This window comes from Anguilla rostrata, chromosome 12 (assembly GCF_018555375.3).
Source record: "Anguilla rostrata isolate EN2019 chromosome 12, ASM1855537v3, whole genome shotgun sequence".
NCBI classification, from domain to species: Eukaryota; Metazoa; Chordata; class Actinopteri; order Anguilliformes; family Anguillidae; genus Anguilla; species Anguilla rostrata.
The window spans coordinates 8,876,862-8,898,526 of NC_057944.1; the positions used below are offsets into that span (position 1 = coordinate 8,876,862).

Below are 21,665 nucleotides of genomic sequence, written 5' to 3' on the forward strand. Positions count from 1 at the left end.
CCAACCCAACCCAACCCAACCCAACCCAACCCTGTACTGTATCTCCCAGGGTTCCCCGAATACGGTTTCTATACCGCACCCAGTGACCACCGGGGGGCGCCCTGCTCCTTTGCGGACTATGGGTCCCCGCTGTGTCCCCAGGCCCCCGAGATGCTGCAGCACGGTGAGCATGCCACGCCCACCTGCGCCCCCCCACTGCAGCCCCCGCGCAGTCCGGAGCAGTATAAGAGCCCAGGTTTGTACCCCACGACCCCCCCTCCCCCCCTCTGCCCGCCCACCCCCTCCCCCCATCAGCCTGCGTCATTACGCTCCTCCCTCATTTACCCAGAATGCCTGAGCCATTCATTTCCACATGCTCTTCAAGCAAGAGAACGTTCTATTTTTTATTTCTTTAAAATCCAGTAAACCCGCCATTTATAAGGGCTGTCCTGAAATGGCTCTGCATGAGTAGAATATGATTTTTTGTAAATATTTGTCTTTTTTTCTCCCTGCATTGACACTCCAGTGCATCTGTACATGCATTGCCACAGTAGATCCACGTGCACTCTGTATGATGCTTGGGTACGATACGCATGTTCTGTTCAGCTGGAGGGGGGAGGTGGGGGGATGGGGGGGGGGGGGGTGAGCAGGGGGGTTGGCTGCCCAGGCTTTCAGCAGAGTGTCCAGCACTGCAGTGCTCTCAACTTTTTTTTATCACTTGACCCCTGTCATGATTAATAACAATGACAGTAAGAAAGATGGCAGAAAAGATGAGGTTTACAGCAAGCCTGTGTTCCCGTTACCTCTTTTGTTATTTAGTTATTCATTTTTAGTGCATTAATGTAGATGTGGCGTGTCTGTGAGCAAGTCCTGCATCAAGATCTGCACAACAGCACAAACAGTGCACACAGCCATAGAGCCATAGAGCGTACAGCACACAGGCACACAGACACACATTCATACAGCCACACAGCACACAGCCATACAGCCACACAGACACACAGACACTCATTCATACAGCACACACATACAGCCATAGAGCCAGACAGCACACAGACACACAGACACACAGCACACAGCACACAGACACACAGACACACAGACACTCATTCATACAGCACACACATACAGCCATAGAGCCAGACAGCACACAGACACACAGACACACAGCACACAGACACACAGACACACAGACACACAGACACTCATTCATACAGCACACACATACAGCCATAGATCATCCAGACACACAGACACACAGACACACAGCCATAGCGCGTACAGCACGCAGACACACAGGCAGTGCATATGAACGCGTAACACAGTGGTGCGTTGTGCGTTACTGCAGCCGCTCCCACACGCGTGATTTAATTAATCTCTCCCAGATGAAATTGGATTTTTTTTTAAGTTTCCCAGCACAGGAGATAATGAAGTGCTGTTTTTTAAACCGCGCAGGTATCTAATTAGTCTCTGGAAGCAAAACCGTTGGCGTTCCCGCTGCGGATAGTCATTTATCCAGGAACTGAAACACCCTGTGTGCTCCGAGCATCCTCTACGGCACCGCAGAGATCCGGATGTTTCTCTTCCTTGGACACAGACGTTCTCTCTGCGCGCTACTTAAAGCAGTTAGAGAAGGAACAGACGCGTTTCCTCGCCTGTGGCTGTAGCAGTTGTACCACCTGTCTCCGCTGCTGAAATGCGATTGGATGGTCTCTAGGAAGGCCAGCAGGTTGTATGGGTACTGTGGTCCACCATTAAACGATTGGAAAAAGATTGGAAGGACCGGAGGAAAGATAGGAAGAAAGGATAGTGTAATAGACGGAAATCCAGAGTAACTAACAGAGTGAGTCTCGGACAGGGCAGTCACGCTGTGTCCCCCCCCCGTTCAGTCATCCACAGAGTCCTTTTGTGGCCCCCCAAGGTCGAAACCCACCATTTGTGTAACCAGGTGCGTTGTGGGTAAACTAAAAACCAACCTGTGATTACTGGCAGTGCCCACCATGTCTGTAACCCAGTGCCTTGTGGGTAAAGTTAAAAAAAACTTGTCTTTGACAGTAGGACCCGTTCTCTTCTTACATAACCCAGCTGTATCATGGGGAAAATCAAAAGCAGAAACATTTGTTCTCTTTCCCAGATACATTGTAGATTCACTTTATTTTTTTGTTTATTTTTTGTTCGTGTGTAACAAATGGCTCTGCTGAGTCTGTGGGTTTTGGGCGTCCTCTCCTTGAGCAGTAAATACAGCCGTGCGAGTTGCGCACCTGTAGGGCGAGTGATGAATTAGCCGAATTTAGGCCGCCCATCTGGGGTGCCGGGGAGAGGCCGGGTCTCTGTTCGCCGTGTCCTTTTTGTTTGGGAAGGACAGGTGTCCGCGCGGCGCCGCGAAAAGGTGAGGGTTGCCTCGGTGACCGGACACGCCTCCCCGTTCCGCTGCAAAAGCCGCGACTCCCCCCCCCCCCCCAGCCACGTGGACACGCTCTGTCTGAAACGCTCCTACCTTTCAGGCCATTTTCATTTTTAAAATTCCTGCATTTAAAAAATGAATTCCTCCTGACTCTTCAAAAAGGAACCTCTATTTTTAACCAATATTCAGAGTGTTGCTTGCATATGATTGGTTAATCAACAGCTTGTTTATGTGTTGTTTATCTCCCAAATTTCAAGAGGGGGTGGGGGGGTGTGCAGACAGGTAGACGGTTTCTTACTGTTGTGGTGATGCCCTGATATCCAGTAGCTTTGGGGGGTGTGGGATGATGTGACTGATTTTGCTTCAGTAGCTGAGGGGGACATATTCCCCCCATCCAAAAAGCTACCACTTAATAAAAGGTGCCACCCCCCCCCCTCCCTCCCACTGCACTGTCCTCACTGTAGGGCTGGGCTGTCTGTAGCTGGGGGTTTGTGATGTGTTTGAACTGAGGGCCACTCCAGAGTAGGCTCTGTCGGGGTCATGGGGTCATGATCAGATTGTTAAATATTTACCTGGCTTTGGATTTATGTTTGGGCCCTGTGGTCCCCACCTCCCCACGTGCCATGTGTTTAAAGATAATACCATTGGAAAGGGCATTCTTCAGTTTTATTGTCAAATATGTTTGTGTGTGCGTGTGCTTGCGTGCATACGTGTGCATGCATATGTGTGAAGAAAGGGGAGTAAGAGGTGGAGAGGGAGACATTCTGTTTCAGAGAGAGAGGTAGAAAGGGAGAGAGAGAGAGGGAGGGAGTGAGTGAGAAAGATAGAGAGGGAGGGAGTGAGTGAGAGAGAAAGACGTTCCGTTTCAGAGAGAGGGTAAGGGAGGGAGGGAGTGAGAGAGAGAGGGAGTGAGAGAGTGAGAGAGAGAGAGAGATGTTCCGTTTCAGACCACTCTCAGCCCGGCCCTGTCTGGTTGGTGGAAACGTGTGATACGTGCAGGAACAAATTTGCTGTCCCTTTTTTTAAATTAGTGAATTCATGAATTTTATGTTTTCAGTTCCGAAACCAGAGGCTGTGAATGACACCCAGCAGCACAGACGCCCCCCCTGTCAGCGCCTCCTTACGAGGCGGGCCCAGCGGCGGCAGGTCCTTTCTGACTCCAGCCTGCCATGTGCCCGGCCGGCTTCGTCAGAAACGGGACGCTCTTTTTTTTTTTTCCCCCTTCCTGTCCCGACACGTCGGATCGCTTCCCCAGCCGGGCTCGTCCTCGGCCGTCTCCGCGCGTTTCCATCGCGCTCCGTTATTTTTCTTTTTTTTAAAGCCTCTAATCCGTCTTCTAATCTGGCGCGTTAATGGCCTTCCCTGTCAGCGAGCGCTCGGACCGAACCGCAGGCTTCCGGCCGCGCGCGGAGAGCTTGATTTAATATTCCCTTTATTAGCGCAGGGCCCGATTAGCCAGCCCGCCTTTCGGGATGAAGGACGAAGGGGGACGCGGTTTCCGAGCGCGTGGGAGGAACGCGGGGGGGGGGGTCCGGCCAGTTCCCCTCAGTGTTTAATTAGCTCCATTAGCCGCATATTTTTACCCGTTTTAATTTCTTTCGAAAGTAGCGGCGGGCGGGGGGCTAGGAGAGTTCTCCGCCGTTACCGCCATTTAAGGCCACCACGGAGTTCCTCCGTCTCTCCGTCCATCCCTTCCCCTTTCCCCTCCTTTCCGCGGTTTCCAGTAAACCGCCAGCTTGTAGTCTTTTTGGCTGGACTGCAACAGCCCTACAAATGCGAATGTCTGTGACTGACTGAGTGACTGCGTGAGTGATGAAGTTACACCATTGGTCAGCCAAGTTATGAAGTTACACCGTTGGTCGGCCGAGTTATGAAGTTACGCCATTGGTCAGCTGGATCACGTGTGTTAGGTCCAGCCATATACTAGGTTTTGACCTGGCCTTGTTATCTTCCTCCCAGCGAGCTCCGTTCTGGGGTTAGCCGTTCCCGCGGCGAGTCGGCGAGGTCGCGCGCTCTCCCTGAACCCCGATACGGCCCGCCCGCACCCCCAGTTTGAGGTCTTTTCATCCCAGAAATATGAATATGTTGCTAGGAGTGTGGGGGGTCCCCCAGGATGGAGATGGGACCCGTTTTCTCTCCTCTCCTCTTGTGTTGGCCAGGACACCAGCAGTAATTTCCTGGCTGTCAGGAACGGGGGTTGGGGGGGCTGTCTGGAAGTGGGGGGGGGGGGTGCTGTCAGGTACATAGGAGGCCTCTGGTGCACACCGGCTGACGGTCTCCATCATTTATTTAAAGAAGAAGAAGGGGGTGGCCGGGGGGGGGAGCGTTTGCAGGAAGCGGCTCTCCAAACGACAAGTGTCGATTAGACCTGGGTGTTGCGCCGAAATCCCCCATGTAATTTGTGTGGGAATAATGAGGTGTCACTCCGGGGTGTCACTCACGTTCGATTCCGACTCTGAGCGGCGTATTGGGGGCGGGGGATGGCGGTCTGGGGGGGGGGGGCGCGGAATTAGGTTATGATGACGGTATGTTGGATGGAGGGTGGAGATGTCTGAAAGGAGGTGTCATAATGTCAGAGGGGGGGGGGGCTCTGCCTCTCCCAAACAGACTCGTCACTCTGGGAGGCCCCACAGACCTGGAGTGCTGTCGTCTCAGCTTCGATGTGAATCGTCTTCATCTACCTGAAGTGTATCTGAAATGTATCTGAAGCGTATCTGAAGCGTATCTGAAGTGTATCTGAAGTGTATCTGTAGCGTATCTGAAGTGTATCTGTAGCGTATCTGAAGTGTATCTGAAGCGTATCTGAAGTGTATCTGAAGCGTATCTGAAGCGTATCTGAAACGTATCTGTAGTGTATCTGAAGTGTATCTGTAGCGTATCTGAAGTGTATCTGAAACATATTTGAAGTCAATCTGAAGTGTATCTGTAGCGTATCTGAAGTGTATCTGTAGCGTATCTGAAGTGTATCTGAAACATATCTGAAGTCAATCTGAAGTGTATCTGTAGCGTATCTGAAGTGTATCTGTAGCGTATCTGAAGTGTATCTGAAACATATCTGAAGTCAATCTGAAGTGTATCTGTAGCGTATCTGAAGTGTATCTGTAGCGTATCTGAAGTGTATCTGAAGCGTATCTGAAGTGTATCTGAAGCGTATCTGAAGCGTATCTGAAACGTATCTGAAGTGTATCTGTAGCGTATCTGAAGTGTATCTGTAGCGTATCTGAAGTGTATCTGAAACATATCTGAAGTCAATCTGAAGTGTATCTGTAGCGTATCTGAAGTGTATCTGTAGCGTATCTGAAGTGTATCTGAAACATATCTGAAGTCAATCTGAAGTGTATCTGTAGCGTATCTGAAGTGTATCTGTAGCGTATCTGAAGTGTATCTGTAGCGTATCTGAAGTGTATCTGTAGCGTATCTGTAGCGTATCTGAAGTGTATCTGAAGTGTATCTGAAGTGTATCTGAAACATATCTGAAGGCCACTGTTTGCTTGTGAGTCATGGACTGTGGTGGCTTCTGTACTTGCAAAGTGTTCAAAGTGTTCCCCTAGTGCGGGCTATGAGCTAAATCTCCAACTGCAGACCTCCGTTTTTCAGACTACTTTTAGACATATATTTAATTACATTACATTACAGGCATTTGGCGGACGCTCTTATCCAGAGCGACGTACAACAAAGTGTATAACCATAACCAGGAACAAGAAGGTTTGTTAATTCATGTAGTACAAGTGATGTCATCACAACAATTTGTCTCCCTGTCGCAAACACCCCTAGCTGGCTACTTTTCTCATCAGGCTGGCTGCTCACAAATTTTGGGCACCCCCTGAGTGTGGGGGGGGGGTACTCCTGCTCCTCTGTCATGGGCTGAGAATGCTGGCAAGGACAGCGACCCTGGGGTCCAGTGCACATGAGCATCTCAATTATCAGATGTCTGAGGAAAAAACAAAAAACACACATTTATTCAGTTTGGTGAAACCATGTAACCACGTGGTTCTGAGTAATGGCTGCTGTCAGATGGTTTATATTATATTTATGTAAGTATATGTGTGTGTATCTGTCTGTATGAGGCTCCTATCTTTTAAACAGGGACTGAGTAATGGTGACTGTGGAATTCTGCACAGTCATGTTGGGGGAGGGTTGATGGGGACTGACATTTGAGCTGGATAGATGCATACAGTTCATATGTATGATCCTATTTCCTGTTTTTTCATCTTATCTTAGGACTGTTTTGGAGCTCTTTGGCTTTTCTTGTTGTTGAGTAATTTCTGTAGCATACTCTACTGTGCATGTATACAGAGGTCTTATCTCTGCTCGCCCATCCCTAATAGCTGCTCTGCTCATCCAAATCCCCCCCCCCCCCCCCCCGTGTTCCCTGGCAGGCACCAACCCGCCCCGCCCCGGCGGTTTCCCCGGCGCCAGCAGCCCGGGTCCCGTGGCGGACCTCTACGGAACCGCCAGTCAGGACTCAGCCGTGGGGAATTACATCAGCGCGGCCAGCCCCCAGCCAGGGTCCGGGTTCGGACACAGCATCGCCGTGAGTACAGCCATACCCCCCTCCCCTCTCCCCTGAGCCCCCCCCCCAAACCCCGCAGGTCCATCACTGTACCGCCAGACTGACACCTTACAGTCCTAACCACGCACATGATGTTAAAGTATGTATAACCCAAGTAACTGAATGTGCATCCAAGCAAGTTGTAAGAGAGAATAAAAACTGTCAAAACAAAGTAATCTTAGCTAAAGAGCGGGAGGTGCATGTAAGAATAAAAATGTCTTGTGAAGGCGGTTGTGCATTCTTATTTTAAGAGAAATGAACTTTTAATAAAACAAACACTGGTCTTATGAAAATATTGGTTATTTGCAGGGCTTTCCGTTGTTGTTTTTAAAAAATTGCATTAATTAAAAACAAATAGTTGCAAGAAAACACTTAATATAATAAACTTTATATGTTCTTATTTCAGGATTAGTGCTCTTAACAGTTCTTGTGATGGAACACATTCAGAACGCTTTAAGTCTCAGGTCCTCTGAGCCCATATAGTCAATGTTTTCATGGTCCGGGACCTACAAAATGTGTAAAGCGATCAAAGGCCAGTCTGGGCCCCACCTATTTCAGACCCGGTGGAGGATGTGCAAATGACATCCACACAGCACAGTGCATACCGTTCTTTTGTAGGCCCCTGGCAAAGAGTCAGAGCTTTGAAGGCCCCCGGCAAAGAGTCAGAGCTTTGAAGTCCCCCGGCAAAGAGTCAGAGCTTTGAATCCCCCCGGCAAAGAGTCAGAGCTTTGAATCCCCCCAGCAAAGAGTCAGAGCTTTGAAGGCCCCAGCAAAGAGTCAGAGATTTGAAGGCCCCTGGCAAAGAGTCAGAGCTTTGCATTCTCCCTGGCAAAGAGTCAGCTTTGAATTCCCCTGGCAAAGAGTCAGAGCTTTGAAGGCCCCCGGCAAAGAGTCAGAGCTTTGAAGGCCCCAGCAAAGAGTCAGAGCTTTGCATTCTCCCTGGCAAAGAGTCAGCTTTGAATTCCCCTGGCTAAGAGTCAGTGCTTTGAAGGCCCCCGGCAAAGAGTCAGAGCTTTGAAGGCCCGCGGCAAAGAGTCAGAGCTTTGAAGCCCCCTGGGAAACAGTCAGAAACTGGGAAACTATAATGATCTTTAAGGAAAAGGCCACAGGAAGAGGATTTCAGTCATTATCGCCAGCATCACGCTCACTGTGGCGAGAGTGCATCTGCCTGCCCTTTTAACGCTTCTAGCATTCATTATGTCTGCTTTTGTTTTTAACCTTTGTAATCGGATAGCGATACAGGTTACAGGCCTGAGCAGAACAGAGGCTCCCTCCGGTCCTTTGAGATTCTGACGAGTGACTGGCGCTGCATTAATTAATCTCTGCCGTCGGAAGCATCCAAACCAAAACAAAACAAAAAAAAGATAGAGGAAGTACTTGATTTTACTGTTATAAAAACAGGGACGAGGCCCGTTTATTTTGGTGGTGCCCCATTTTGTAATCACGCGTGGTTGTGCACACATACGTCTCTTCACGCGCTCGTCCGACGGCTTTCGAACCCCGATCAGGGCTTAGCCGGATCCCCGGCTCCCCGCGGGCGCGGTGTCCTGTCCAGTGGAGGCGCTGTTGCTTAACGGGCTGACCCAGGACCCAGGACTCGGGACTCGGGACCGCAGTCTGGACCCAGTCCGGACCGTGCCAACAGCGAGGACCAATCACGTGGGGCGATGCACTGTCAGTCACAGAACCCTCTATTTACATCGATAGGAAAGGACCACTGAAATGACTGCACATTCCAAAATAGAATGGAAAAATAGGGGAATTATTATTATTATTATTATTATTATTATTATACTATTTTGTGTTCAATTGTAAAAATGAAACTTTTGGTATAGTTGAGAGGGGTACCTTCATATGTTTTTGGAAAATGCATGCAGTGTAAGAGTGGTGCCCTTCAGTTTGACTGGGTGAGACTTTATCCCTCCTGGTTGTGAGCAGGAAGGCTGAGTTACGCTCCTTTGGACAGTGGCACACAACCTTATTCTTATTCTTCCCTCAAAAAAAGGGACTGCTACACTGTGTTCCTCATCACCCAGTAATGATCCGCTCCCCCCGGAGATGACTGTGACTCAGAGCGAGGGAACAAAGGAGGAATAGATCGACTCCCCCCGTTTTCATTAGACACTGAGGGGGAAATAGTTCTTAAATAAAACGTGCTGTTCCTCACTTCCGTGCCTCACACGGAGGAGAATACATTTGCACATCTTCCCTGAGACTGTCTGCCTTCGTCGCGAAACTTTCGTCCTTCTGGTTTTGCGATGCCCTCTAGCCACAGTGCTTTCCACACCTTCTCGAGTATAGCCCGGAACTGGGGGTGGGGGGGGGGAGGGGGGCGGGTTGTTTTTGGAGATTGCTGGCAGGATATTGGTATTAAAAATAAATTAAACCCTGCCTGTGTCGCTCTCGAGATGACTAATCCCCTCGGTTCCGGACCGTTCCGTACAACAAACAAACGGCCACACACAACCTAGCGTAGCTGGAGGGTTTTCGGGTTCAGACGTTCCGCGGTTAAATTCGGCAAGTTTGAGCATGCGTCTGTTCAAATGTTTGGTTTTCTGTGTGTGTGTGTTTGTGTGTGTGTGTGTGTGTGTGCGCGCGCTACTTGGGAGCAGAATAGGCAATGTTTGTTTTTGGAGGACGGGCAAATATTGATCATAACATGTATTGTCTGAAGGCTTTTGCATGACGTGTGATTTTTATCGAGCATATTGTCAGTGTTAGCATTGAATGCACAATTCCAAAAGAACTAAAGGCAAAGAACACAGAAGGCTAGGGGGCTCCAGCGAGGTGCTCGACATCTCTCGCCCAATCAGGAAGGTGAATACCTGATGTCCCCCTTGCTGAGTACGAGTCTTCATTAGGTCTCTGAGATTCTTCCAAAAAGGTGGATTTACGCTCTCATATTCAGTGGAACAGAGCACCTGATGGTCTTATCTGAGGTACAGCAGGTGCCTGTGCGCTCCTCAAAGAAAGTCTAAAATAACACGAACGAATAGCTGCTATTTCATATTTTAAAATAAAAAATGAAACCCAAGTCTGAATGGAAGAAATCAGAGCTTGACTTTCCCCATTCTTCCTGGAAGCCCACGGGGCCTATGAATAAAATATATACTCATCTGTAATAGTGCTCCCCCCACCCCACACCCCCCCCCCCCCCCATTTTCCCTCAAATGCATACTGACCTTGTTACTAACTGTACACTTTTAGGGGCCGTTGATTGCCACAGCTTTTACAAATGGATACCATTGAAACCTAGCAGGGGGTCGGTTGCCATCTCATGTGAGGTATTATGTGCCATTTACGTTCTATAATAGCCGTCTCTGTGCTTCTCATTTCATCTCTTTCCTTTCCCCTTCAGTTTCTGCTGAACGCATTCTTTATTTTAAAAGATAGCGAAGGATTATAGTTGGTTTTAGGGATTGCGAAATGTCATAAATTATATTCACAAATTACAGAAATTCAAGATCGAAATTGGCGTGGAGCGAGCTTCCTTACTCAAGCTGGCTCGGTCCAGCTAGAGAGTTCATTCGTGCTGTAGTGTCAGAAGAGAAAAGTCTTTTCACGTAGTTTCCTACAAAGTTCCGGATTGGTAGCCAAACCCTGCCTGTGCCAGTAGCTGTTTCTGGTGCTTGGGCAGTTGGTCATACGGTAGCTTCACTCGAAATTTGGGGAAAATAGCAGGTTTAAAAGCCGCGGCTCGATGGGATTTTAAAAAAATATGGAACTTTGTGGGAAACCATGTATGTAATCCTCCTCCTCCCGTTCGCCATGTCCTCTCTAGATTAAAGGTGCATGTTGTGATGTACGGTTGTAAATAACAGCAGTAAGCGCTGTGATTGTGCTATCATGTGTAATTGTGCGTGCGCTGTGCTGTTGCTTTCTCCTGTTTCAGGTGTGTACTCTGCGTGCGTCACACCTGTTTTGTGCCATTTGAATCTGAGCACTTGCTATTACTGCAGCAGGTTTTCTGAATTCTGAATTCTGATTCTACTGTCATGTCTCAGGCTGTCCTGTCACCCTCTGATATTGCAGCCATCATTCCCCAGCTACAGTATCTGAGTGTGCCAGGATGCCAGTCAATCAAACAAGCTATATGAACTGTTGGTCAAAGGACATCACAGGATCATGCATGTAGATGATCACGTGTGTGTGTGTGTGCAGTCCTGTGTGTATGTCTGTTAGTGTGTGTGTGTGTGTGTGCGCGCGCAGTCCCGTGTGTATGTCTGTGAGTGTGTGTGTGTGTGTGTGTGTGTGTGTGTGCAGTCCCGTGTGTATGTCTGTGAGTGTGCGTGTGTGTGTGTGTGAGTATGTGTGTGCGTGTGTGTGTGTGTTTTTGTATGTGTGTGTGTGTGTGTGTGTGTGTGTGTGCAGTCCTGTGTGTATGTCTGTGTGTGTGTGTGTCTGTGAGTATGTGTGTGCGTGTGTGTGTGTGTTTTTGTATGTGTGTGTGTGTGTGTGTGTGTGTGTGCAGTCCTGTGTGTATGTCTGTGTGTGTGTGTGCGTGTGTGTCTGTGAGTGTGTGTGTGTTTGTGTGTGTGTGTGTGTGTATTCTGTGTGTGGTGTGTGTCTGTGAGTATGTGTGTGCGTGTGTGTGTGTGTTTTTGTATGTGTTTGTGTGTGTGTGTGTGTGTGTGTGTGTGTGTGTGTGTGTGTGTGTGTGTGTGTGTGTGTGTGTGTGTGTGTGTGTGTGTGTGTGTGTGTGTGTGTGGTGTGTGTGTGTGTCTGTGAGTATGTGTGTGCGTGTGTGTGTGTGTTTTTGTATGTGTTTGTGTGTGTGTGTGTGTGTGTGTGTGTGAGTGTGTTGTGTGTGTGTGTGTGTCTGTGAGTGTGTGGTTTTGTGTGGTGTGTATGTCTGTGTGTGTGTGTGTGTGTCTGTGAGTATGGTGTGCGTGTGTGTGTGTGTTTGTATGTGTTGTATGTGTTTGTGTGTGTGTGTGTGGTGTGGTGTGGAGTGTGTGAGTCTGTGAGTATGTGTGCTGTGTGTGTGGTTTGTATGAGTTTGTAGTGTTGTGTGTGTGTGTGTGTGTGGTGAGAGGTGTGTGTGTGTGTGTGTGCAGTCCTGAGTGTGTGTCTGTGAGTGTGTGTGTGTGTGTGTGTGTGTGTGTGTATGTCTGTGAGCAGTGTCCTCAGGAGCTCCATGCTGCTGTACTCTGGGAGCAGAGCTGCAGTTCTGTCCTCTGTGCATGACTGCGCAGAATGAGGCGCCTGTCCTGATTGGCCGGGTGCCTGACTGAGCCTTGTGGTTAACTCGTCCATTAAGCACAATGGCTGACGGACGTGAAGCGCATCGTTTCAGACTCCTCTCCCTCACCTCAGAGGACAGTGCCATGCGTTTCGGGTCGATGCGTTTGGGCCAACCTGCACTGTCAAGGCTGCCTGCCTTCCCTCCAGTCCAGGCGTGTCAGTTTAAGGGCTGCCTGAGGTCAGATAGGGGCCCACTTCGCCCTGTAATGTGTTTAAAGGTGAAGAACTGAAACCGGTAAGACTGTCGATAATTACAGTACTGAAATGTGATGTGGTTGTAAAGAATAATGTAGCAGAAAAGCTCTGGGTCCCAACAATAATCCAATAACAGTTGGGCACTGTTTGCAGACTGTCTTCTGATTGGTGGATGAAGGCAGTAGTTTTTTTGTCTCATAGCTTTTACCTCCGAAAACCTCATTACCTGTTGGGCTTTATTTGCACAAGTCCCTCAGTGTGTGGAGCGTCAGTAGTATAGAGAGATCTGTTCTCAGTGTGAGCGTCAGTAGTTTCCTGTACAGAGAGGGTGTGTGTGTTTGTGTGCGCTTGTTTCTGTTTGTGTGTGAGTCTGTGTGTGTGGTGATTCATCAAACGCTGACAAACACAGTTCTCCTAGAAAATGTGTAAAAGCATGAGTGTACTGAAACAGGAGAAAGCACCAGTTCATGGGCATGTCTTTTTCCCTAAACTCAGCCTGCACTCACCCCTAATAATCTGGTCTGTAGTCACCCCTAATCCCCCCCTCTCAGTGCCTGCGCCCGTGCCCGGTCCCTGTCGATCACCGCGATGGCATGCCTGCCTGGTTCACCCCTGGCTCTCTGTGCTGTGTGCCTGTGCTACCGTGTCAGACTCATTTTGTGTTCTCCCCTGTTGTGCAGGGACCTGTTGCTTTTATCTCAAAAATGTGATCAGTTAATTTCTACATTTTTTAATTCTGTGTTGCTCTTTGAAGCTCTCTCTGGCAGTTTCTTCCAGTCCTGTTTTACATTGGGGTGACCGTAGTACCTGTGCAATTACATTGTGAAAATTAGGTAGAATCAGTGGTAGAGTATAAGCACTGTTACATACTGTTTTGCAGTTTTTAAACAAAAAATAAATTCATGCATTCAAATGTGCTGAAGTCCAATAAGGAGGATTAACTTGCTGGCACGTGAGATTGTGGTTGTTGTGACTGCGACCACAGTCAGACTGACAGGAAAACTGCACTTAGTAATACAGCTGCAATAACAGCCGTGGTAACAGTGTGCTCATACCTGCTGCTGTAGTCACAATGTAAGAAGACAGACTACTAGAGCCACTTCAAAGGCAGCTCTAAAGAACACCTCAGAGCAGGGGTTCCAAAACTGTGGGTCACAACACCATGCGGGGTCGCCTGATTTTAGGATGGGTTCACCTGAAAATTTGCTGGAAGAATGTTTTAAAAAAAATATGTGAGTGTAGGCTACTACATGTGGAGCATCACACCCAACTATAATAAGCAATGGGGTCATGTTATCACCAGTATAGTCGGTGCTGTTAGGCACGAGGCGTGTGTGTGGGTGGGGTGTTAGGGTCGCGTCCATTTTTGAGCGTTCATTTGGGGGCGCATCAGAAAAAAAGTTTGGGAACCCCTGCTTAAGAGTTTCTCAGCAGCCGCTGTACCAAATGGGAGAGAAAAACAGAAACAAGATATAACGAACACAAGGTTTCTGTTTTTTTTCCCTAAAGCACTCTATTCTGGGTGACCCCTTGTTAAAAGCACCCTGAAAGGATCCTTTGCTGCCACAGAGAGCTTTACTGAAAGGTAAATGTTGAGCCACTGTTAGGTGGTTGCATTGTTTTTTTTAAAAAGCATCAGTTTGGTTGTGGGGCAAAGCCCAGCCACCAGCGGCCATGTTAACTCTGAAGGAGCGGACGTCTCTGACGTCCGTGGTGTGTTTGGCTCCACAGAGTATATCAGGAGGCCCGGGGAAGACTGGCCGAAGTTTCTGATTGGTTCTCTGTACAGGTGATGTCATCAAACAGTTCAAGCACTTGCAGCGCCACTGGCGGAAGGGAGGTGGCGCTAGATTTTATAACGAAGGGAAAAAAATTCTTGAAATCATCTCAAAAAAAAGGAAACCAAGGACTAGGACAACACGAAGCAAACTGAAGAGAAATCTGCTGTACTATAATCTGAACCTGGCTTTTAAACCCCTCTCAATCCTTCCAGAGCCCCAGAGGTTTGTGTCGGATTTAGTCCCTTTGATTTAGTTTTCCTCGGCTTTATCACGTGTTTTCTTTGTTCATGTTTAGATCTTTGATTAGCAATACGGGAAACTTTTCCGATGTTGAGCATTATTTATTGTGTTTATCTTTTTCTCTGATAGAAGTGAGTACATTAAAAGTTTTTTTTTGTTTGTTTGTTTTTTTTTTTCTTTCATTTGGAGTTTTTTTATGGTTATTGATTTACCTGTGGTACTGGTCCTTAAACAAGTCGATCTTCAGGTGTCTTGTTGCGCACACGGAAAAACTGATACAAACTGACAGGGCTTGAAAAAGAAAAGGGTATATTTTAGAAAAAAAGAGGGTAAACAGTCTTTTTGCGAATCAATTCTTGTTTCTTGTTATATCTTTTAACATAATTACCTGTTTTGGGCAGGACTACTGTATTTTCTGTCCTTTTATTGTGGAGGGGAAACCTTTTTTGTTATTCTTCTTTTGAACTTGTGTCTTCAAATCTATGAATATTCCAGTTACTGCATATATAACCAATTCAGAAAGCGGTACCATATATATATATATATTTTTTTTTTTTTTTGTGGTGCGTCAAAAAAAATAGACTGAGCTGTGCTGGAAAGGAAAGACCGAGAAAAGATCGACTGTCGTTGCACTGAACAGCAAACGAGACCCATTTGTAGCACAACAGGCATGCCGTTGCCCCCACGGAGGGCGAGAACCTGCAAGAACACTGTTAGCTCTGTACATAGCGTAGGCTTAGCATCAGTAACGGCAACACGCCAGCGTATTCTACCCGATAGACTGCGAATCCGGACGCGCGCGGCTTCAGATAAGAGCAAACGGCTTCAGTTTGCGCTGAGTTGAGGGGGATGAAGTTTGCTCCACGCTGTGGAGGAGGCCTCACTCCCTGCCGTTACACAAATCAATAATGTAAAAAGGAAAACAACAACAACAACAACAAAAAAAAAACGTCCAAAGCACACTCGCATTTTATCGTTTTTGAAATACAACGCTGAATCCTGTCGAGTCATTTCACACAGTTCTGTGCATCCTAATATGACTTTTATACTCCAGCAAGAAAAACAAATGGAACTTTTGTTTGTTCATTTCAAGGTTTGTTGTTTTTTTTTTTTTGTTGCAAAATTCCCAGTTTCAGAGCGTAAAAGGCAATATGTGAAAAGGCAAGTTTTATTTTTCTTGGTAGGTTTGGAGTTCTTTTTTTTTAAATATTAATTTGGAAAGCAAACATTTTTATACTGTTACCTCAGTCCTGTGAGTTGTTACTTTAGAAGCATTGACAGATTAATTTATTTTAGTCATAGAGTAAAATTATGGATATTATAATCGAATAACGGAAATCATTGCACTGTGACTAGTCAGAAAGACCTGACCATTGTCCATTTGCACACATGGTTATATTGAATGGTCTATTATGGGCTGTATGAAGGATTGTATTTAATCTTGCTTCTGTTTCCGTACAAGCAAATAACTAGCAGCAGAGTTAGCTCATCCGAGTGTAGCAAACTAAATCATTATCTCATGTAGACAACTGGGGCCTTTCAGTGTATGAGCGGCAACTTCTAGCATTTCAAAAATAATATATAATATATACCATAATGTTGGTATTTTAGATGCAGCCAATAGAATTGAATACACTGAATACAATGTACATTACATTGACCATAGCTGCTGTGCTTTTTACCTGTATGTGTTGGGACTGGAGAAGCTCCTAAACAAATACCATTTCAGATGCTTTAAAAAAAAAACTGCAGGATCGTTTTTAGAGATGACGGATTGTTCGATGCATATGCTGTGGTTTTGTTTTTGTTTTAGGTTTTTGTTTCGTTCTTACCTGCTGCGGATTTATATTCCGTTCTGTTTGTGTTTTATTCTGTTCAGAACAACCAGGTGAAGCAAAATGCTGGACGCTTTTTAAATCGTCTTCATCAAGTAATAATCTCAACGAATGACACAAAAGGAAAACTATATTCACTGTTCAAATTCCAAAAGGAAAAAAAAAAACTAGTTAAAAAAAGTACAAAATACATATTCCCTTGATGTATTTCAATTTTCAACCAGGGGATTTTTATTGACCTTTTTTTGTGGTTGTTAATAATATTGATAATTATAACAATAATATAATGTACTGTACCATCAATCTCTCTCCATTCCCTTCCTCATATAATAACATTTTGTTGATCATCGGTGTATTTCGGTAGTGTGTATAAATCGCAAATGACCTTGTAATTGAGTGCCGTCTTATGCTGGTGTAGTGATCTATACTCTTTGTTGCTCTCTTTCCCCCCTTGTCTCTCCCCCTCTCTCTCCCTCTCTATCTATCTATCGATCTATCTATCTCCTAGTAATTAGTAGTAGATGTTTTGTAATAAACACTAAGAATAGATGTAGTTAATAGCATATTTAGGACCATTAAGGATAGAACTTTCTCTTATTATTAAGCAAAAAAATTGACTGATTTTTTTTTAATAGCAGTTTGATAATTTTTCCTTTCTTTTATTTTATTTGTTTCGCTGCTCTCACATGGTTTCAACTAACCAAAGCTCTCACAGAAGAAATATAGAAAAGCAAATTGCTGTAAGACAGAATATTTAACGAGGCATTAATCGGATTCCCCCCCTTGAATGTTTAAGAAGGGGGTGTGCCATACTACCTTAAAAGCTAATGCTAGATATGCAAAACTTTTATTTTTAATTATTTTTTTAAAGAGGGACACAAGCTATAATTATGAAAAAGATGATTTTATTACATGAAAGAAAAATATTTTTTTAACAAGTTATAACAGATTAATAATAACATTAATCGTAATAATAGTAATAATACTCGTAATAGATATTAATAATAACTGTATAATATGTTTTGATGTTTGTACTCTTAAAATATCTCAGTGGTTCATGGCTCTACTATTTTGGATACCAATGTTTTTTTGTTTTTTTTTCGTTTGTTTTATTAATGTGTCTGCCTAGATTCACTAATAATTACATTTTCTCTCATCAAAAACATTTGAGGATTTTGTGAATACATTTTTTTTTACACTCTTGAACTAAGTGAACCAGCTCTTTATCTTAATCAATACCCGGGTTGTACCCGACAAGTTAGCCGATTGTTTTGGTGTTTGTTTTCGTCTTTGGTCTCCCGCGCTGGATCAGTTGCGCTTCGTTCGACGTACGTACCCCGGGGTAGTGGAAACCCGCCTTTGATCCTTCCGGAGCTCCGCAGTCGGTGAAGTCTTATTTTGATTATCGTCGCCTTTGGTTATCGTGATTCCTGATTAGCAGCCTAGACGCCGGCCTTGGTCGGGGGCTCGGTGATGAGTCTGCTGCCGCGAGATCCTAATTTGGGATTTGAGATCGGGATTTGGAAAGTGTGGGTTTTAGAGTAAGTCGTATTTGGAGTTTTGCGGAGAGTCAGGGTGTAGACCACAGCCCGCGCGCGGTAACCTGTGGAGGAGGAGGAGGAGGAGGAGGCTGGAAAGCTGGGCTCGCCTGCTGAGTTGAATGCTGAGGTAGGATGTGACGGCCTCGCAGGTGACATACGCTTTCTCTGTGGCGGACCTGCGTACCCTTCCCAAAACGCCACGTCCGTCTCTCTGTTCTTCCGTAGTGGCCTGCGTTAGGAAGGTGGGGTTGCGTCTAATTACATTTCAGTCCAGCAATTGAAAAATGCAGGAAAATGTATTTTTTCAATTCATGAAATGTATTTCAGCTGAAATACTTTTTAGTACAATACAGTTCAGCTGTTTTTGAGGTACTTTGTAAGAGCGTAATCATGAGTGAGGGAGAGGTTCGATAGAGTTTAGCTGCAGAACTTCTTTTGATTGATAAAATAAAAAAGGAGCCCATAAAAAGGGATCTCAGACTCCAGTCCTGGAGTTTTTAGGTGGTTTTTAGCTGTCTCAGCTCTTAAGTGCTTAATTTCAGTCATTATTTGGCTTGATCTAAGTTACTACCAATTTAAAAAAAATAATAATAACCTGCAGACGCTGCGGCCCTCCAGGACTGAAGCTGGAGATCCCCTCATTATGGAGTTCATGAATACTCGCTCATAACTGTTCATTACAGTGGATTGGTGATTACTCTCTATGGTTGATGAGGATAAGGAGGAAGTTTATTCTCTGTGCGTGTACACTGTTTCTGATGCTTTTCTTATTGTCAGACAGTGTATTTCTCTAAAAGGATTTGTTAGTTGTTGGCCTGTGAGTAGACGAGTTGTATGCTAGCAGTTTGTAAGAGTCAAAGGTTGGTGCCCTTGGTAAATCTTCCATACCAAGTTTGGTTCTGATTAATCTAAAGGCTGGTGATCTCTTCAAGCAGTCCAAACTTTATAGATTTGTTTTATTTTATTTTTTATTAATTTGATCCTGTAGCTTGGACTTTAAGGTAGCATGGCTCTGTTGCTGTAATTATTATTATTATTATTATTATTATTATTATTATTTTTCCATTGTACAGCGGTTTACAGCTGATGAATGTCACACATCTTGCTAGACTAGTTAATTCATTTGGAATTGTTGGTTTAAATAAAGTTTTTTAAAAAAGAAAAAAAAAAAACGACCTGGAAGGTGTGGGGCGAAATTGGGAGTGTCCTACCGTAACCGTATCCATTTAAACTTGAATTTGGAGGCAAGTGATGGGTAATGGTCAAGCAATCCTCATATATATACATTCATACATACACACACACACACCCATACAAACACAAACACACATACACACATACATGCATGCATACAGTACCCTCCAAAAGTATGGTAAAACAAAGTAACGGTAGAGTGAAATTTGTTATTTTTGCTATATACTTAAGGAATTTGGATTTTAGATCAAAAGATGAATACAAGAAGAAAGTGCAGGTGTTTTATGGTATTTACATGCAAATATGTTTGCAATTTTACAGAAACAGCTGAGTTTCCCCCATTTTCAGATGTGCAAAATTAAGTTAACGGATTAACTTAAAAGTAAATTAGTACATTGAAGTTTAAAATTTGGTTGCATAGCCCTTGAATGCAATAACTGCATCAAGTCTACGACCCATTGACTTCACCAAACATTCCGTATCTTCTTCGGAGATGCTTTTCCTGGCCTTCACTACAGCCACTTTCTGAAGATCATTGTTTTGGGGGGTTTCTGTCTTTACCAAGTGAAATGCTGCTTGATTGGACTAAAATGGCTGACATAAGTGGCTGACTTGGTTCGAAATTTTCTACTTTTTCCCCACTGATGAATGCTTTGGTTGCATTGGCAGTGTGTTTGGGCTCATTGTCTTGCTGCAGGATGAATCCCCAGCCAATGAGGTTGGAGGAATTTCTTTGTAAACACAGCCAGCCAAAATCTGTCTGTACACTTCCGAATTCATCCTGCTGCCATCTTCCATTACATCATCAATGAAGACAAGTGAGCCTGTTCCAGAACCAGCCATGCATGCCCAAGCCATGACACTACCTCCTCTATATTTCACAGATGAAGTAGTATGCTTTGGACGATGGGCCCTTCCTTGCTTACTCCACACTTTTGGTTTTCCATCGCTTTGGTAAAGGTCTATTTTGGTCTCATCTGTCCATAGAACTTCTGGCTCATCTCAATTTTTTTTTTGGCAAATTCTAATCTGACCTTTAAATTCTTGCTGCTGATGGGAGGTTTGCATCTTGCAGTGTAGCCTCTATAATTTTGATGTCAAAGTCTTCTGCGTGTGACTTGCAATATTTTCACCCCTGCCATCTGGAGATTGCTGGTGATGTCACTTTTAGACATCCCTAGAGCTGTTTTTCTTCACAGCGTTAGAATTCCTCTGTCTTCAGCTTCAGTTGTCTTCCTTGGCCAACCGGTACGGTGTTTATTTCTAAACACACCAGTGGTTTCTTTATTTTTAAAGACTTTCCAAACTGCTGTACTTGTTATACCCAGTTTTCTATCCTTCTTAATGAATTCTTCTGTCCTCTCAGCTTACGGATTCGTTGTTTTTCAGACATAGGTAATTCTCTTCATGATGGTGTGTGCCTTCTGAATCCGTATGGGGTCTCCACAGATGAAAATAAAAACTAAGTGAAAACTAAGACTAGACACTCACTGGCATTTTATGTGTGAACAACCAATCCAAAAGGAAACACCAACAGTTAACAACAGTTAATACCTGTCTGTCATCCGTCAACATACTTTTTCTCAGCTGAAAATGGGGGGGGGTGGAACACAAAAACAGCTGTTTCTGTAAAATGGTAAAACTTATACACGTGTAAATACCATGAAATAAAAACTTACTGTTCTTTTGTTTCATATTCATTTTTTGATCTCAAATTGCCTAGTATATAGCACAAATACCAGATTTCACTCTACAGCTCATACTACATGAATTTGGAGAGCACGGTGTAATCTACTGTGTATATGTGTGCGCATGTGAGTGTGTCCATGTTGGCCAACACGCATTCTTGTATGTTAGACTATGTAAAATCCCCCTTCTATCCTTTTTCAGAGGTCTCCAACGAACCCTAGGGCACATTAGGGGCGACATAGCTCAGGAGGTAAGACCGATTGTCTGGCAGTCGGAGGGTTGCCGGTTCAAACCCCGCCCTGGGCAAGTCGAAGTGTCCTTGAGCAAGACACCTAACCCCTAACTGCTCTGGCGAATGAGAGGCATCAATTGTAAAGCGCTTTGGATAAAAGCGCTATATAAATGCAGTCCATTTACCATTACCATTTACATTAACGGCCGATGTTGCCGTGCCGACGCATTTGAAATGCAGAGCGGTTACACAGCGATGCGACGACGCTACTGTTCACATCGTACATGGCCCACAGCGGCTGGGCTCGACTGGGCCAATGGGCCGTCTTAACTGCAGCATGTCCGTTTACCCGATAAGCAAATAGCCTGAAACGAAGCACCACTTGTCACAAACACATACATACATGAATTGACTACGGTTTTACAGAAATTGGGTGTGTGTAGAGTAAGGGGGGGAATGACATGACTTTTTCATCTGATTCCGCCAGAATAAAATAACACTATTCTGAGGATTGCCTTGGCCATTCTTAACACTTGCCCATTTTTTAATGTTAAAAGACTTTTTACGGCGAAGAACTGACTGAATCGAATGACTTCTGGAAGCATCTTCCAGGTCTTATTGTATGGCTTGCTCAAGCCCTGTTGTAAAATAAAAAACTAAGTGGATGGGGGTCTCTCACATCTCAGATGTGGAAAGTATAATTTTATATTTGTATTTTCAAATAATAAAAAAAAATGTTTGTGAAAGGTTTCCATCCTCTACTGTGGTCCAGAAATCGA

The 21,665-nt window shown here is 45.1% G+C and overlaps 1 protein-coding gene across 5 annotated transcripts in view; it reads left to right on the forward strand.

Annotated features, from left to right (window-relative positions):
• msi2b (musashi RNA-binding protein 2b) overlaps positions 1–19,130 on the forward strand; it is a 239,845-nt gene extending 220,715 nt beyond the window's left edge. For 2 of the 5 annotated variants that reach the window (XM_064301190.1, XM_064301188.1), the window contains 4 exons: positions 50–235; positions 6,763–6,917; positions 10,143–10,219; positions 14,106–19,130. In XM_064301190.1, coding sequence (XP_064157260.1) covers positions 50–235; positions 6,763–6,917; positions 10,143–10,184 — 383 coding nt within the window. In that variant the 3' untranslated portion in view covers positions 10,185–10,219; positions 14,106–19,130. The remainder of the gene's footprint in view (positions 1–49; positions 236–6,762; positions 6,918–10,142; positions 10,220–14,105) is intronic. The other 3 variants (XM_064301191.1, XM_064301192.1, XM_064301189.1) reach the window with 2 other exon arrangements.
• The last annotated feature ends 2,535 nt before the right edge of the window (positions 19,131–21,665 follow it).